Source organism: Bufo bufo, chromosome 6 (assembly GCF_905171765.1).
Source record: "Bufo bufo chromosome 6, aBufBuf1.1, whole genome shotgun sequence".
Taxonomy (NCBI): domain Eukaryota; kingdom Metazoa; phylum Chordata; class Amphibia; order Anura; family Bufonidae; genus Bufo; species Bufo bufo.
This window is the reverse complement of record NC_053394.1, coordinates 259,812,251-259,829,305: the sequence shown is the minus strand read 5'-3', so window position 1 is coordinate 259,829,305 and position 17,055 is coordinate 259,812,251. Positions and strand designations below refer to the sequence as shown.

General features: G+C 43.0%; 1 protein-coding gene and 1 pseudogene across 1 annotated transcript in view; one reads left to right on the top strand and one right to left on the bottom strand.

Moving 5' to 3' along the window:
• The window catches only part of MYOZ1 (myozenin 1), a 47,819-nt gene that overhangs the window by 27,940 nt on the left and 2,824 nt on the right, over nt 1-17,055 (top strand). The window contains exon 4 of the mRNA XM_040437544.1: nt 14,414-14,678. Within this exon, the coding sequence (XP_040293478.1) occupies nt 14,414-14,678 (265 nt within the window). The remainder of the gene's footprint in view (nt 1-14,413; nt 14,679-17,055) is intronic.
• Nucleotides 2,181-2,290, bottom strand: LOC121006595 (annotated as a pseudogene).

Here is a 17,055-nt window from a genome sequence, read left to right as displayed (position 1 = left end):
AATACATATACATTATATTTATAAAGTGTGGACATACACTGTAAATAAAAGGAGCTTTAAAATATATTTATATTGCTTGCACAGACTAGTTAGATATTTACAGGTGAAACTCGAAAAATTTGAATATCGTGCAAAGTTAATTTATTTCAGTAATGCAACGTAAAAGGTGAAACTAACATATGAGATAGACTCATTACATGCAAAGCGAGATATTTCAAGCCTTTATTTGTTATAATTTGGATGATTATGGCTTATAGCTTCTGAAACCCCAAAGTCACAATTTGGAGGTACCTTTGCTCAGGGGATATGGATTAATTAGCTGACTAGAGTGTGACACTGAGCCTAGAATATTGAACTTTTTCACAAAATTCTAATTTTAAGCTGCATTAATAGAATTCCTTTTAATTTGCATTACTCAAATAAATGGACTTTTGCACAATATTCTAATTTTTATCTAATTTCACCTATATATCTGTGGTTATATGAATTATGTATATATTCTTACTATTACTTTTCCGGTCCCATTGAAAATGAATGGGTCCGCACCCGTTCCGCAAAATTGCAGAACGGATGCGGACCCATTCATGTGGACGTGTGAATGGACCCTAAAGGGATAATTTTATAGGGATTTCCTTTCATTCACTTTTTTATTTTTGTTTCACATTAAGGGTCCATTCACATGTCCGCAAAATGGGTCCGCATCCATTCCGCAATTTTGCGGAACGGGTGCAGACCCATTCATTTTCAATGGGGCCGCAAAAGATGCAGACAGCACACAGTGTGCTGTCCGCATCCGCACTTCCATTCCGCGGCCCAGCAAAAAAATAGAACATGTCCTATTCTTGTCCGGAGACACGGACAAGAAAAGGCATTTCTATTATAGTGCCGGCCATGTGCGGTCCCCAAAATGCGGAATGCACATGACTGGTGGCCGTGTTTTTGCGGGACAGCAAAACAGTTGCGGATGTGTGAATGGACCCTAACTGATTTTTATGGCTATTGATTGCTTTACTAATTTTGATCCTTTATATCTTTTTTCATGACACACTAATTGTTCAGATTGCATGTTGCCATCCGCAAAGTATTATTCCTGAGATACCATTTGTTCTGGTAGGAGATGTAAGACACATCACAGAGTGGAGAATGCTCCCTCCCATATGTGATTTGAATCACTCATCATATTACTATAGGTAAAGGTCCCTCACTGTTTAGGTTTAGCGCAGGACTAACACTGGGACGTATGGTTAAAGGCTATGGACATCTTCAGGGCAAATTTTTTTGGTTTTGCATTGTAGTTATTTTGAGCTAAATATTATTTTTTCACTTTATCATCTTCATTTATCATCTTCACTTTTTCATCTGTATTACAAATTTTCAGCCCCCAGCAAAACTTAGTAATCTGTGTATTTGCAGAGCAACAGAATGTTGTTGCTTTTTCGCTTTCTACACCTGTGCAACAAAATCGTGCAGTGTGCCACACAAAAAACGTGCACTAGGTTACGGTCCATCGCAGGCCCTCTCCCAAAGGAGAAGGGCCCCCCATAAACCTTTCTCAGTTCCTCCGGGCCAGAAGGCTCCCGCAAGGGACCGAGACAAAACAAGCAACCCCCAGCCAAAGCCGAGGGTATGCCAAGTCTGTGCTCTGGCTTCCAGCTAGGCTGCCACCCAAGGTGTCGGCACAGAGCTTCAACTACTAGGCTGGACTCTCCCTGAAGGGAGAGCCCAAAGGGATTTTGCAGGGGGGGGGGGGGGGGGAACCGGGATGGCCACACGCATCTCCCCTAGACCTCAAAGGGGTACCCATAAGGGCACCGCAACCCAAGAAATCCTAGTGACAAACAAACGTGGAAAGTGAACACACAGTGAACAAAAACTTAAATAGTGGATGAGTGCTGAAGCTCAGCCCAGACATCCAGCCGGAATTATAAAAATTCCTTCTCCTTACGCCAGGCCTGGCGGTCGGGCAAAGAGTAGAGGGGTGTGCGCTCAAAATGTGAGAAAGTGAAGTATGTGCAAATGTGCCATCACTCAGTGGGCTCCCACCCCCAGTGAGTTAAGTCACCCCAGGGACACCACTCCTGGGGCACTTCTGCACCTCAGGCTTTCAAACATCTCAGCCCCTGGCTCAGATCCAGCAGAGCCCTTAGTCACCTAGCATAGGGCACTAATGGCCCAAGCCGTACACCCTATGGATGCTGTGTGGTTCTCTGCCCTACATTCTAGAGGTCTGGCCTACCTCCAGAACTGACAAGAACAGATGCTACACTTGATCTTAGCCAAAAGGCCGAGAGCAACAGAATGTTGTCTTTACATTGAGTTACATTGAATCCCGTCATGGAATCCCTTATCTGTGATTTCCTGAAGCTCAGGATTTGGGGGGTACTATCTCTCCTTGGAGAGAGCGCCTTAATTGGCGTGAGGAGGCTTATAGGCCATACACGCTCCTCTGGAATTCTGGGAAGAAAGGGAAGCAAATGAGCTCCTAACAAGCTCTGCCTCTAATACCACCAGATGTAAGGCAGCTATCCTGTAAGTCAATGTTCAACCCTTTAACTAGGCCTTGAGACATGACTTGGATAATAAATAAGCCAGTACCTCATCCACAGACAGGTGTTTTAGGGTGACAGCTGTCTGCAGATGAGGTGTTGGTGTTACAGTGTGGTTCACTGTGACACGGGTTTTCGTGTTGCTCATGTTTGTAGCTATGGTGTACTGGCTACAGTGGATTCCTTGGAGGCTGGTTGCCATGGGCTATGTGTAGTTGTGGCAGCCTGTGTGTGAACTGCTCTTTGTATATTTATGCTCCGCTCCCTGTTTGTCTGGTTCTTGTCGGGTTAAAGGTCTGGTCAGGGTGTGTCTGCTAGGTGTCAGATGACCTTGTTATCCTGCTCTTTATCTTTATTATCCTGTGAGCTGTGGGTTTGGGTCAGTCTGTCTCCAGCTTTGCAGGGTGCAGGAGCTATGCACCTGACCTGGGATTATTCCATCTGCCCTGTCTGTGGTCACCTAGTGAGATATCAAGGTCACCTTGTCTTGGTCCCTGCTTGTTGTTTCTTCACATTTATATCTATGTCTGGTTGTGTAGCTCTGTCTGTTCGCCCATGGACTAACTCTGCATGGGGAACAGGCATCTGGTAGTCCGAGTCTATGCCTTCGTGGAGAGGGCTCCTGAGATCTTCGGAGGGAGGACATCTAATCTATGTATGCTGTTCTGTCTCTGACCGCCATACATCTGTTACACATGGGGCCCAGGCCTCTGCTTGTCTGCCAGTCTGTCCGGCTTTGCCTGTGACCGCCATGCATCCATTCCACATGGGGTCCAGGCATCTGCTTGTCTGCCTGTCTGTGCAGCTCTGCCTGTGAATGCCATGCATCCATTCTGCATGGGGTCCAGGCATCTGTCTTGTTTTCAGTTTTTTTCTGTCCTGAGTTTTTCTGGGTTCCTGTTTGTTTGCCTGGGTTCCAGTTTGTCCCATGTCTGTCTGGACCTCTGGTGCCTGCACCAATGTCTGTCTCTACAGGTAGGTGGCCAAGTGCATCAGGACCATCCTGGAGGTGCAACCAGTGAGACCTCGGCTAAGTTCATCCCCACCAATAGGGGCTCTGTGAAGAATGGGGCTCACTGAGTTTCCACCCTTTGGGTTTGGCCCCAAGTCAAACTGGTGCAATTGGTCCAGTGGTATTACCTGCCACCGGTACCTTACCTGCTTGTCCAGTTTCCTGCCATGTCTGTATCTCTGTAAATAAAGTATTGTTTTAGTCCTTGCTATATTGTCTTATTGCTTGCCTTGTGTTTGCCTAAGATATGTTCTAGGTGTCGGAAGGACCCTCGCTAGAACATGACAACTGGCTTATAGTTATACATGCTTCCCAAATGACCCTCTTTTTGACCTGAGTCTCTCTTTGCTACTTAAATGTCCCTCTTTTCGACCTAGGTAATAAACGTACATTAATAAACTTGCTAAACTGCTCCAGAAACAATCTGTCTGGTTCCTACCTGTACATTATGCCTCAACTTATATATATTTTTTCATTATTTGGGAAAATTTGCACCTTAAAATGTCTATATTAGATGATTTTTTAAAGGGGTATTCCAGCACAGGGCCTGCACATACTGAAAAAAAAAAAAAAAAAAAAAAAAAGAACTTATACCCAACGTACCAATTCTCTGGTGTTGCAGTTATGATAGTAATGGGACTTTGATGCGCCTTACTTCTTGCTACTGTCTCAACATGGCAGGAAATGGCTGTGAATGCTGCTCAGCCAATCACTGGCTGCAGCCATGACCTACCACAGTCAGTGTTTGAATCTTTCACAATGAGTGGTAAGTGTCCCTCTTTGACTGGCCAAAAGTTGGGTGGTATGATTTATATTCAGCAACACTATACCATTGCATCAAAGCACAAGAGCTTTAAAGGGGTATTCCAGAGCAAGAAAAAAGCTGTCTCAGAACTGCACATGCTGTAAAGAAAATACCAAGCTCACCTCACTGATCCCTCACTGCTGCTATTCCGACAGTGCCAGTGTCCCCACTGTGGCTCTACTTCCTGCTCTTGTCATGATACTGTAGTAAAGTTGATGCCAGTTGGCTGAGCGGCACTTACAGCCAACTGACTGAGGCGGGTCATCACTGCAGGCAGAGGCTGGCAGAGTGGCATTCACAGCCATTTCCAGCTATGTCAAGAGACAGGAGCAGGAAGGGGAGCACAGCGGGGATCCATCCACCACCGGAACGGCAGAGAGGGATAGGTAAGGCTGAGCATAAGTTATTTTTTATAGCATGGTTAGTCTCTGGGAAAGCCTTTTTTTTTTTTCTTTATACCGCTCTTCAAAAATTTGATGTATTTCCTTGTAAGAACTTTGACTTGTATCTCACGTAAAGTACCATAATTCCACTTTATCTTACATGCAAATATTTCATAGTCTAAATCCAGATACGATTCAGTACACAATTTAGGCCAAATAGATGTCAAAATTTTTTCAACTATGCTATCAAAAGGGATGCAAAGTCAGTATATACTACTGCATCCTTATTGATTTTTACTACTGCAGTTAGAGACCCCACAAGGAACCCTAACCTATCTTTCTGCATAATATGTATAGGTCACCATCACAGAAAATGAAATTGGTATAAAATAGAGGCAATTCAGTGACCTCAGCAGAGCAAACTTATGCAGCCACTTGCATGCCGCAGGAAACAGAACATCTGAACAGCTTGGTACAAGCTTTTATTCAACATCTTCAATTTGGCAAGCCCCAGAGATTGTTTTAAAGGGGTTCTGTACTTTGTTTAAACTGATGATCTATCCTCTGGATAGATCATCAGCATCTGATCGGCGGGGGTCCGACACCCGGGACCCCTGTCGATCAGCTGTTTGAGAAGGCAGCGGTGCTCCAGCAGCGCCGCGGCCTTCTCACTGTTTACCGCCGGCCCAGTGACGTCACGACTAGTATTAACTTGCCTGGGCGGGGCTAAGCGCCATTCAAGTAAACAGAGCTTAGCCGCGCCCAGGCAAGTTGATACTAGTCGTGATGTCACTGAGCCAGCGGTAAACAGTGAGAAGGCCGCGGTGCTGCTGCAGCGCCGCTGCCTTCTCAAACAGCTCATCGGCAGGGGTCCCGGTTTTCGGACCCCCGCCGATCAGATGCTGATGATCTATCCAGAGGATAGATCATCAGTTTAAACAAAGTGCAGAACCCCTTTAAACATGGGGTTCCCATGAGTACAATACTGATGATCATCAATATCTGATTGGTGTGGGTCCCACTCTAAGCACGTCCACCGATCAGCTGCTCTGGTCAGAACCACAGGCTCTTCCTAGGCCACTGACGTCACGTATATTGGTCACATGGCCTAGACGGAGTTCATTCCTATTGAAGTGAATAGGCATGGGCTGCAATGCCAAGCACAGATGATGTACAAAGTGCAGTGCTGTTCTTGGTATGGTGAGAAACGGCTGCAGCATTCACCAGAGGGTTGTGGTCTCTTGAAAACAGCTTAGTAGGGGTAACGTGAGTCTGACCACCCATCGATCAGATATTGATCATTTATCATGAGGATGAGCCATCAATATTGAATCCCAACAAAACCCCTTTAAGCTCAACTTTTTTCCAGTCCTTTGTCGTCTAAATCAATATCTTGATATGGTACGTGAGTGGGCCAAGTTATGTTGTTATACAAGAAGCTCTCAATTTTTCAGATGGGGAGATGGGAATCCGTGAAATAGACTGTTCGTCCTGTAATTGAGCTGCCTGACAGTGGGATTCTTAAAGGGAAATATCTTTTTAAATAGATTGCAGCTATTATTAGGTAAGAGTCCATTAAACCTTCAGAAAACCCTGCACCACGGATTCCAATGCACCTACTTTGGGAAACATTGCCTTGCCATATATTTTTTGAGTTATTTGGCCTTTTATGCCTTTTAGCCCTGGAAAGAAAGGGTAACCAGACATCAACCATTTTTTTTACTTATTTATATAGCACTAACATATTCCCCAGCACTTTACAGACATTGTCATTCACCATAACCAGTGGGGCTCACAATCTAGATTCCTTATCATTATGTCTTTGGGGTGTTGTAGGAAACCTGCACAAACACAAGGAGAACTACAAAATCAGTGCATTAGGAAAGTCTTCATACCCGTTCACTTTTTTCTAATTTTTTATGTTGCATCTTTTTGCTAAAATAAAAAATAAAAATAGTTAAAAAGAAAAAACAAAAATTTTGCAGTATTCAGACCCTTTGTTTTCCATTTCTCCTGATCTATGAGTTGTTGCTACAACTTGATTGGAGTCCGCCTGGGGAAAATTCGGCTGATTGAACATGATTTGGAAAGATACACCCCTGTCCATGGGCGTCCGCAGAAATTTTTCCAGGGGGGGGGGGGCATCATTTTATTGACGACATCCATGCTCTGCTTGTTTCTGAGAATGTAATGAAGGGGAGGGGCATATTCCTTATCACAAAGTATAATAACGCATGAGCTGTGCAGTGGCAGATCCAGAGCCTGGTCTCGGGAGAGGCACTTCCAGATTATTTTCTGTCCGCCGCCAAAAAACAATGGTGCTTATAGAACAGACTAAACAGTATAGCGGTATACTGTATATTGTGTGGCACAGTGGATGCTATATGTGTATAACTTAAACATATTTCACATGAAAACTTACAATTACTTGGCTTGGCCCTTGGGGATCTCGGATACCACTTCAACACTTGGCCGGGGGGTTCAGCGGAGCTGATGTTGTGTTTTATCCTAATGAGAAAGATTTCATAATAAGGATTTGGAGAAGGGGCAGAGCAATAGCAGAGCAGGGAGAGGATAGTGCTGCTACTAGGGGGTCATACAATGTGGGAGTAATAAAGCCCACCATAATGCCCCCCAGTAGAAATAATTCTCTTTATAATGTGACAGTGCAAAAAATACCCCCTTGTAATGCCCCCAGTTGAGCTAATGTCCCCATAGTGCCCCCATAGTGTGCCAGTATAAAATACCCCTATATAGTGCCCCCAGTAAATGCCTCCATAGTGCTCCTCTCCCCCTACCTCCCAGTGCCCCCATAATGTACCAGTATAAAATGCCCCATATATAGTGCCCCAGTAGATGCCCTCAGTGTCCCCCATAATTTACAAGTATAAAATACCCCTTCTTAGTGCCCCCCGTAGATGAACCCATAGTATTCCTCTCCCCCCTTCCTCATAGACCCACCATAATGTGTCCCAGTATAAAATTCTACTGTACAGAGCCCCCCATATAAAACACCCCTTCTTTGTGGCCTCAGTAGATGCCCCTATAGTGCCCCCAATAATGTGCCAGTAATAACAGCCCCCTCATCATGTGCCAGTAATAACAGCCACCCCATCATGTGCCAGTAATAACAGCCACCCCATCATGTGCCAGTAATGACAGCCTCCCCTTGTGCCAGTAATGACAGCCCCCATTATGTGCCAGGGGCCAGAGACCCCCATTATGTGCCAGTAGCCAGAGACCCCCATTATGTGCCAGTAGCCAGAGACCCCCATTATGTGCCAGTAGCCAGAGACCTCCATTATGTGCCAGTAGCCACCAGTACTGTACACAAAAAAAATAAACACTTATACTTACCTCTTCCGGCCTGTGGTCGGCGCTGTACGGCTCAGGCGGCGCAATGACGTCATCGCGCCGCCTGCGCCGGCTTAGTGCCTGCAGCCTATTAGAGGAAGGGAAAGGGACATGCCTCTCCCTCCCCTGCCTCAGCACAGTCATCTGTATCGCTGTCCCCTGGATCCGCCAGTGCTGCAGAGCCGAGGCAGAACTCAGTCACAGATTTCCAGGGCCCCTGTCTTTGTAAGGTTTCGTGGCTGAAGATATAGCAGAGCAAAAACCAAGCCATGAGGAGGTAAGAACTGCCTATAGAGCAGACAGAGACAGATCTGGAGATGGGTACAAGAAAATGTTTGCTCCACTGAACCATCCCAAAAGCACAGTGGCCTCCATGATTCTTAAATGGAAAATGTTTTGAACAACCTGGACTTTTCCTAGACCTACCTGCCCCAACTTAGTAATAGGGGGAGAAGGGCCTTTGCAAGAGGGGTGACCAAGAACCCAATGGCCACTCTGGCTGAGCTCTAAATATCCTGTGTGCAGATGGAAGACACTTCCAAAAGGTCAACTATTATTGCAGCACTCCACCAATTTGGGTTTTATGGCAAAGTGGCTAGAAGAAAGCCTCTATTCAATAAAAAGATACATGAAGGTCCACCTACCTAAAAAAAAAAAGCACCTAAAGTACTCTCAGACTGTAAGAAACAAGATTCTGTGGTCTGACGAAACCAAGATTGTAAGCACTTTTATGGGCCTTTCAGAACACATTTAATTTAACTGCTGTGTAGAAATCTCACTTGCTTCTGGGATTCACGTCCCCACCTATCCCTTGGTTGAACTTGAGGGACTTTTTTCAACCGTATTAACTATGTAGCTATGTGATTGCTAGCAGCCATGTTTGAGAAAATAGCCAAACATTGTCAATAATTGGTGGCTCTCAGATGTGGCAGAGCAGTGATAGTACTCACAGATCATTTTAGGCAATGGTATTTTGTTTTGATAAGTTTTAGTCCATGACCACAAGGTGCTACTTTGAGGGTTGTCTAACTTTACGGGCATCTGTTGCCGAGAGACAGTAACATTTAGAAGAGCCTCAGCAATGCTTTCAGGGATAGTTCAACAGCATGGTAGAAATAGAAACACATATGGCATCCTCAATCATCCCCAGTCAAAAAAAAAGGAGGATCCATCAGCTCTCCAGACTTGGTTTCAGTAAATATCTGTATGTTCATGAATAATATCCTGGATAAGCTTTTATTTGAACTCTATCTTGTGCTATGTTATTCCCCCTAGATATTTATGCATAAATTGACAACTAGGTGTTAACAGTTGGGGTGGTGTCTCTACACACTGACACTATCCAGTCAATGCGGACATTCTCAGACTGTGCAGGGGAACACCCCTCTAACGTCACCCTGAAGCCAGTGATGCTCATGATACCATTTTGTTTTGGTTTATTTTATTTACATTATTAAGTTTTATTATACAAAATATTCAGACGTTTTGGCACATTTAGACTAAATAACATTGCTGGTGCTACATGCTGGTGCTATTTCCCCAGGGAACGTTTCCTTATCTGTTTTGGTAAGGTCTGCTCTGCTGCTGAAGCCTCCAAGCATAAGGGGTTATATAATCCCAGTGAGTCTCCTGGTTTTTACTTCTTACATTTCTCTCTATATTTAGCCTTTCGAACAGCTGTTGTAGGAGCTGGTGTACAGATTTTCTCTGTAGAGCATGCACTGTGTGACAAAATACTGGTTTATAGGTCAATTACACAAAAAGCAATCATCTAACTGTACTGCAGTGCATTGTATAAACCCTGTATAAAATACTGCATACAATAGATATATGCAAGCAGACAAACATGCAGGAGCAGCTCATAAATGCAAAGATATATAAGGCTAATTTCACATCTGTGCTTTCCCTTTCCGCTATTGAGATCCGTCATACGATCTCAATCACAGGGGAAAACGCTTCCATTATGTCCCCATTCATTGTCCATGGGGACAAAACTGAACTGAACGAAATGGAGTGCACCAGAATGCATTCCGTTCCGTTTGGCTGCGCACCCATCGCGGACAGAATAACACTGCGAGCAGCATTTTTCTGTCCGCGATGTGGTGTGGAGCGAGACGGACCCGTCATGACTCACAATGTAAGTCAATGGTGCCAGATCCGTTTTCTCGGACACAAAAGAAAACGGATCCGTTCTCACATTGACTTACAATGGTTTTAGAGACGGATCAGTCTTGGCTATTTTAGAGATAATACAACCGTATCCATGCAGAACGGATGCAGACGGTTGTATTATTATGATGGAAGCGTTTTTGCTGATCCATGATGGATCCAGCAAATAAACTGGTGTGAAAGTAGCTTAAGGTACAGTTGCAAGAAAAAGTATGTGAACCCTTTGGAATGATATGGATTTCTGCACAAATTGGTCATAAAATGTGATCTGATCTTCATCTAAGTCACAACAATAGACAATCACAGTCTGCTTAAACTAATAACACACAAATAATTAAATGTTACCATGTTTTTATTGAACACACCATGTAAACATTCACAGTGCAGGTGGAAAAAGTATGTGAACCCTTGGATTTAATAACTGGTTGAACCTCCTTTGGCAGCAAGAACTTCAACCAAACGTTTCCTGTAGTTGCAGATCAGACGTGCACAACGGTCAGGAGTAATTCTTGACCATTCCTCTTTACAGAACTGTTTCAGTTCAGCAATATTCTTGGGATGTCTGGTGTGAATCGCTTTCTTGAGCTCATGCCACAGCATCTCAATCGGGTTGAGGTCAGGACTCTGACTGGGCCACTCCAGAAGGCGTATTTTCTTCTGTTTAAGCCATTCTTAATTGTTGATTTACTTCTATGCTTTGGGTCGTTGTGCTGTTGCAACACCCATCTTCTGTTGAGCTTCGGCTGGTGGACAGATGGCCTTAAGTTCTCCTGCAAAATGTCTTGATGAACTTGGGAATTCATTTTTCCTTTGATGATAGCAATTCGTCCAGGCCCTGACGCAGCAAAGCAGCCCCAAACCATGATGCCCCCACCACCATACTTCACAGTTGGGATGAGGTTTTGATGCCGGTGTGCTGTGCCTCTTTTTCTCCACACATAGTGTTGTGTGTTTCTTCCAAACAACTCAACTTTGGTTTCATCTGTCCACAGAATATTTTGCCAGTACTGCTGTGGAACATCCAGGTGCTCTTGTGCAAACTGTAAACATGCAGCAATGTTTTTTTGGACAGCAGTGGCTTCCTCTGTTGTATCCTCCCATGAAATCCATTCTTGTTTAGTGTTTTACGTATCGTAGATTCGCTAACAGGGATGTTAGCATATGCCAGAGACTTTTGTAAGTCTTTAGCTGACACTCTAGGATTCTTCTTCACCTCATTGAGCAGTCTGCGCTGTGCTCTTGCAGTCATCTTTACAGGACGGCCACTCCTAGGGAGAGTAGCAGCAGTGCTGAACTTTCTCCATTTACCATGGACTGATGAACAGCAAAGCTTTTGGAGATACTTTTATAACCCTTTCCAGCTTTATGCAAGTCAACAATTCTTAATCGTAGGTCTTCTGAGAGCTCTTTTGTGCGAGGCATCATTCACATCAGGCAATGCTTCTTGTGTAAAGCAAACCCAGAACTGGTGTGTGTTTTTTATAGGGCAGGGCAGCTGTAACCAACACCTCCAATCTCATCTCATTGATTGGACTCCAGTTGGCTGACATCTCACTCCAATTAGCTCTTGGAGATGTCATTAGTCTGGGGGTTCACATACTTTTTTCACCTGCACTGTGAATGTTTACATGGTGTGTTCAATAAAAACATGTTAACATTAAATTCTTTGTGTGTTATTAGTTTAAGCAGACTGTGATTGTCTATTGTTGTGACTTAGATGAAGATCAGATTACATTTTATGACCAATTTGTGCAGAAATCCATATAATTCCAAAGGGTTCACATACTTTTTCTTGCAACTGTATGCCAGTCCTAAAAGGTTTTGTCTGGTGTAATTAAAAATCTTAAAACCCTCACTCTCCTTTCCAGTGCTGTTGTCCCTGTCTCCAGCTAAATGGAAGTCAGAGAGACCCGTTCTTGGCTATGAGACTGCTGCAGCCAATCAATGGCCTCAGTGGTCAACAGTGGAAGAATGCTACTGCTAGTGATATGCCATTATTGCATGCATGACTGCTGCAGGAGGCCAGTCTTACAGAAACCACCTGGAGCCACAATGCTGGAATGGAGGGTACCTGGAAAAAGATATATATATATATATATATATATATATATATATATATATATATATTTAAGCTCTATCAGATATGTGTTTTAATTAAGACAATCCCTTTAAACCGAAGTGCTGAATTTATATGAATTCAGCTTAAAGATAATCTGTCACCATTAAGATGCAGTGCCGTTCTTGGCTATGAGACTGCTGCAGCCAATCAATGGCCTCAGTGGTCAACAGTGGAAGAATGCTACTGCTAGTGATATGCCATTATTGCATGCATGACTGCTGCAGGAGGCCAGTCTTACAGAAACCACCTGGAGCCACAATGCTGGAATGGAGGGTACCTGGAAAAAGATATATATAAATATATATATATATATATATATATATATATATATTTAAGCTCTGTCAGATATGTGTTTTAATTAAGACAATCCCTTTAAACCGAAGTGCTGAATTTATATGAATTCAGCTTAAAGATAATCTGTCACCATTAAGATGCAGTGCAATCTGCAAGCAGCATGTTATAGAGCAGGAGGGACTGAGCAGACTGATATATACCGGTTTGTGGGAAAAGATTCTGCAAAACTTGATAGAAGCAATAAATCTCTGCTCTTTCTGAGCTCAGTAGCCAAGTGAGAGGTCTAATCAGTGTACTGGCTGCCAATCACTGGTAAGACCACCCTCATGGCTACTGAGCTCAGAAAGAGCAGATATTTAAACAAATGTATTACAAGTTTTGCTGAAAATCGATATAGCTCCTCCTGCTCTATAACGTGCAGATTCCACTGCATTTTCATGGTGACAGGTTACTTTTAAAAGTGTTTATGAGCTCTCAGGACACCAGAGATAAGGAATACAGACAGACGCTGTGAAACTGGCGGATTTTACTTTAAAGGAAACAGTGCACTCAACACAATGTATAAAGGTCCTGGCTGTAGAGGACAAGCAGCTCCAAAATTTTAATGAAGTCTTATTGGAAAAATTATTTTGAGTCCAAAATAATACAATGCAATAATAACGAAAATGCTCCAAACACTTTCTATTGCTTCTAAGTCAGAGCAGTCATAGATTTGCTTCTCCTTTGCATCATAGTCTAGCTTAACACATAATAAACGTGGCCAGTCCTGTTTCGCCAATGTTTCCTCAGGGTAGTGTAAGTCGCAAATTACATATACAAAATACTGTATGTGCACTATAATTTGTGAGTTTTTTTATTCCACAAAAGTGGTAAAAATCACTTGCTAAATCTGCCCCCTAAGTATTTAGAATCTTTGAAATCGCTCATCTCAATGAATACATTACTACTTTTTCTACTTTTAAAAATATTAGCTTGTTAGTACACATTTGATTACATTTTGTCTACCCTGTCTGGCCACCTCATTCTTACAATAATGTCTGTTCAAGAGGAAACTTACCACCCCATCTGAGAGAGGACCTGTCATCTCTCCTGTGTGTTTTAGTAGCGTTTTATGACTATTTTCCTCTGTTATTTTTACTAGAAGTTTAGGAATGAATTGTCAAAGTCTACAATGAAGGTCCAGCTGGGAGCTGCCAGTTGGGGGTGTGTCCCTGCATCATCTGACTCTTTTCAATCAGTGCTGCCAGTTTCAGACTGTGCAGGGACACACGCCCAACTGGTAACGCCCAGCTGTACCTTTACTGCAGTCTGCTAGCAATTCATTCATAGATTTCCAGGAATAAAAATAGAGGAATGGTACAACACAGAGTCATAAGAATAGATGCTCCAGAATTGTTATTATGTGAGGAATGCAAGTAGTTACTAAAACTGGCGAGTCAGGAGAGGTGACAGCTCTGGCAGCACCCTGCTAATAGCTAGAAGTAAATCTGATGGTATACCTCAGTGATCATGTATTATACATATTTACAGGAAACATTATGGATGCTGAAATGTCTTCAGGTATATAATTGAGATAATGCTATTTCATTTTCTTTACATGTGATATACCAACACTTATTCATTTCATACCAATCTGAGTATTGTAGTGAAAGTAGATCTATGAAAGATAGGCGTTAAGCAGGTTTTACAGAGTGAACAGTCAATGGTCATTTTTTTTTCTGTCTTCTTTAGGACCACTTCCAGAAGTTTATACCATCTGTTGGAGGTCATCTAGGTGTCGGTGGACAAGCAGGAGTTGGAGGAGGAAGTTATGGATTACTTCAAGGCAGTGGACGATTTGTGTCTAGTCTGTCTGGAGGGCAACATGGACATGGAGGCCAATATCCACCAGTTCCTCCACCAAAGCCAGGGAGCAAAGGTAGTGCAGGAGGTCAGCAAGGAACTGGTGGCAGTGGAGGTCTGGGCAGCGGGGGTGTTGATGGTGCAGGAGGAAAAGGTAATTATTTCACGTGTTTCAGAATTAAAGGTATGTTACAAATTGTTGAATACATTTGACCTGCAATGGAAGAAAAATCTCTTTAAGGGTATGTCCACATGGCGGATTTTGACATTGTCAAAATCCGCTGTGTATTCCATAGTAGAAACCGCCATAATTTCTGCCATGATTTTTCATTTGAATTACTGCAATCCCGCTCTTGGTTTAGCTTAAGACTTCCTCTGGAGTGTTTGTGTGGTAACTGTGCCAAGAATGAACATGTCTATTCTTAGGATATGGCCACACGGTCAGGTTTCCTGATGCAGTTTTGGAAACTAGTCATATCTGTCCTTTATACTTTCTCTCCTTTTATGATCCAATCCTGATTCTGGCTTCCAAAACTGCATAAGGAAACCTGACCAAGTGATTGTACTCTCAGTGTGGTCTGGAAAGCTGCATGTAAAAAATCCTCAGCCACATGAATAGCGGGAGCTCCCATTGACAATAATGGGAGGTGGTTTCAGCGGGGATGTCGCACAGTTTTCAGTGTGGAATCCAGGCTGAAACCAATCACAAAAACCCACAATGTGAACATACCCATAGGGTATGGCCATAAGTTATGGGTCCTCAGCGGACTTTCCACACTGGGAAACCTGCAGTATATCTTGCTGAAATCCACAGCAGCAAAATTTGTATTCAATTTTGCTGATATTTCTACAGATTTTGGTGCAGACACACTGCTTGACACAACTACCACTCCCATCCTATTCCCATCTTTCCCTCTCCAGGTTGCAAAACTGGGTAATTCGCCAGCATGTGTGTCCAACAGATACGTTGCTGGGTTGATTTGCCAGCGTTTCAATTTCGCATTGTGCGCATGAATGTGATGTATGCTACTGGGGCATATTACCAGGGCATTATTAAATGCTGTTATGATATTTAAGCAGTCAAGATACTTAACATTATTTTCAAAATAGAATCAATCTACATAAAAATCAACTTTGTAGTTATATTGTAAAAGTTACCTCGCTCAGATCTTGGGTTACAGTTCACAATATACTTCAGAGCTGCATTTACAGTTCCTTGGACTCTCCTGACCCGTTTTCACCATGTAAAATCACTCTGGTTGGTTTACTTCCTGTATGTAGCACTTCCTGTCGCTGTATCCAACCAAACCCATGATGCACTTCTTCCTTCCCTGCCACAGCTCCAGCACCGTCCCTAACAACGGCCAGCTAGTTTATAGCTCTTCCCACCAAGCTAGTCACATAGACACTCCCCTATCACTGCCCCTGTTATTGCTTTGACACACCCATGGGCACAACATCATGGGCATAAAAAGAGAGCTGCCTGAACATGATCATGTGACCACAGCCCAGAATGGAAGATAGGCGAAATAAAGGTAAAATAAATACATTACAAAATTACAGCTACCTTCATAAGTGATTATTTTTAAGGCTACATTGACAAAATGTCGGCCATTTTTTTAACTGCTGTCCATTTTCAGAAGCAATTGAGGCGCTGTTTTTAATGGCCAGTGATAAGCGCCATCAAAAAAAAGTTGTCCTATTTTTGGCAGTTTTTGAAGGCCATCTTTGAAATCGATGGGGCAGTTTTTAACTGCAGTTTAGACAGGAATGCATATGTCTAACGTTCATAAAAAATAGGTACACTAGTGAAAAATGGCCTTTTAGGGGTTAAAATAGAAAAAAATTACTCACCTCCTCCACTTGTACGCACAGAGACAGTAGTCGCTCCTCACTTCATGCAGAAGGACCTTTGTGCTTCCAGGCATGATCACATGATGTCCAGGGGGCACTATGGAAGGCATTATGTATACTGTAAGGGCCCTGCAGTGGTTGGGATGTTAAGAAATTCAGCCATTTTTAGCAGCCATTAAAAAAAGGTTGAAAATAGAGTAATGCCAAATGTCCAAGAAAAACTGACAGTATGTCCATTTTTAATGGCTAAAGAATGTGGCCTAAAGGATGTTGACGCAAACCGTAAATCCTCTTTAAAGCTCAAACCTTCCAATATAACGTGCTAGCTTAATGGTCCGCATTTAATAATGTGAGTGCATCAAGATGTTGTAAACTGCGCTAAAATTTAGAGCAATTTTCACATTTTTAGTGCAATTTAGCACATCTAGTTTTAGAAATGTCCACGGTGCCTAGCCTGTGTCGGGGTATGCTTTGACAGAAAAGGGACTTGGCATAGCTAGAATAGGCATGGTCTAAGTTGCACCATTTTGTGCTAAAATTGCAATAAAACTCTAATGTAAAAATTCTGTTGCAAAGTAAGTAGGGATGAGTGAATCAATTGTAACTAATTGATTCATCTTATTAGCAAGAGTTTTTCAATGGTGAGGCGCACTCCCCAGACCCATGTAGATGGCGTA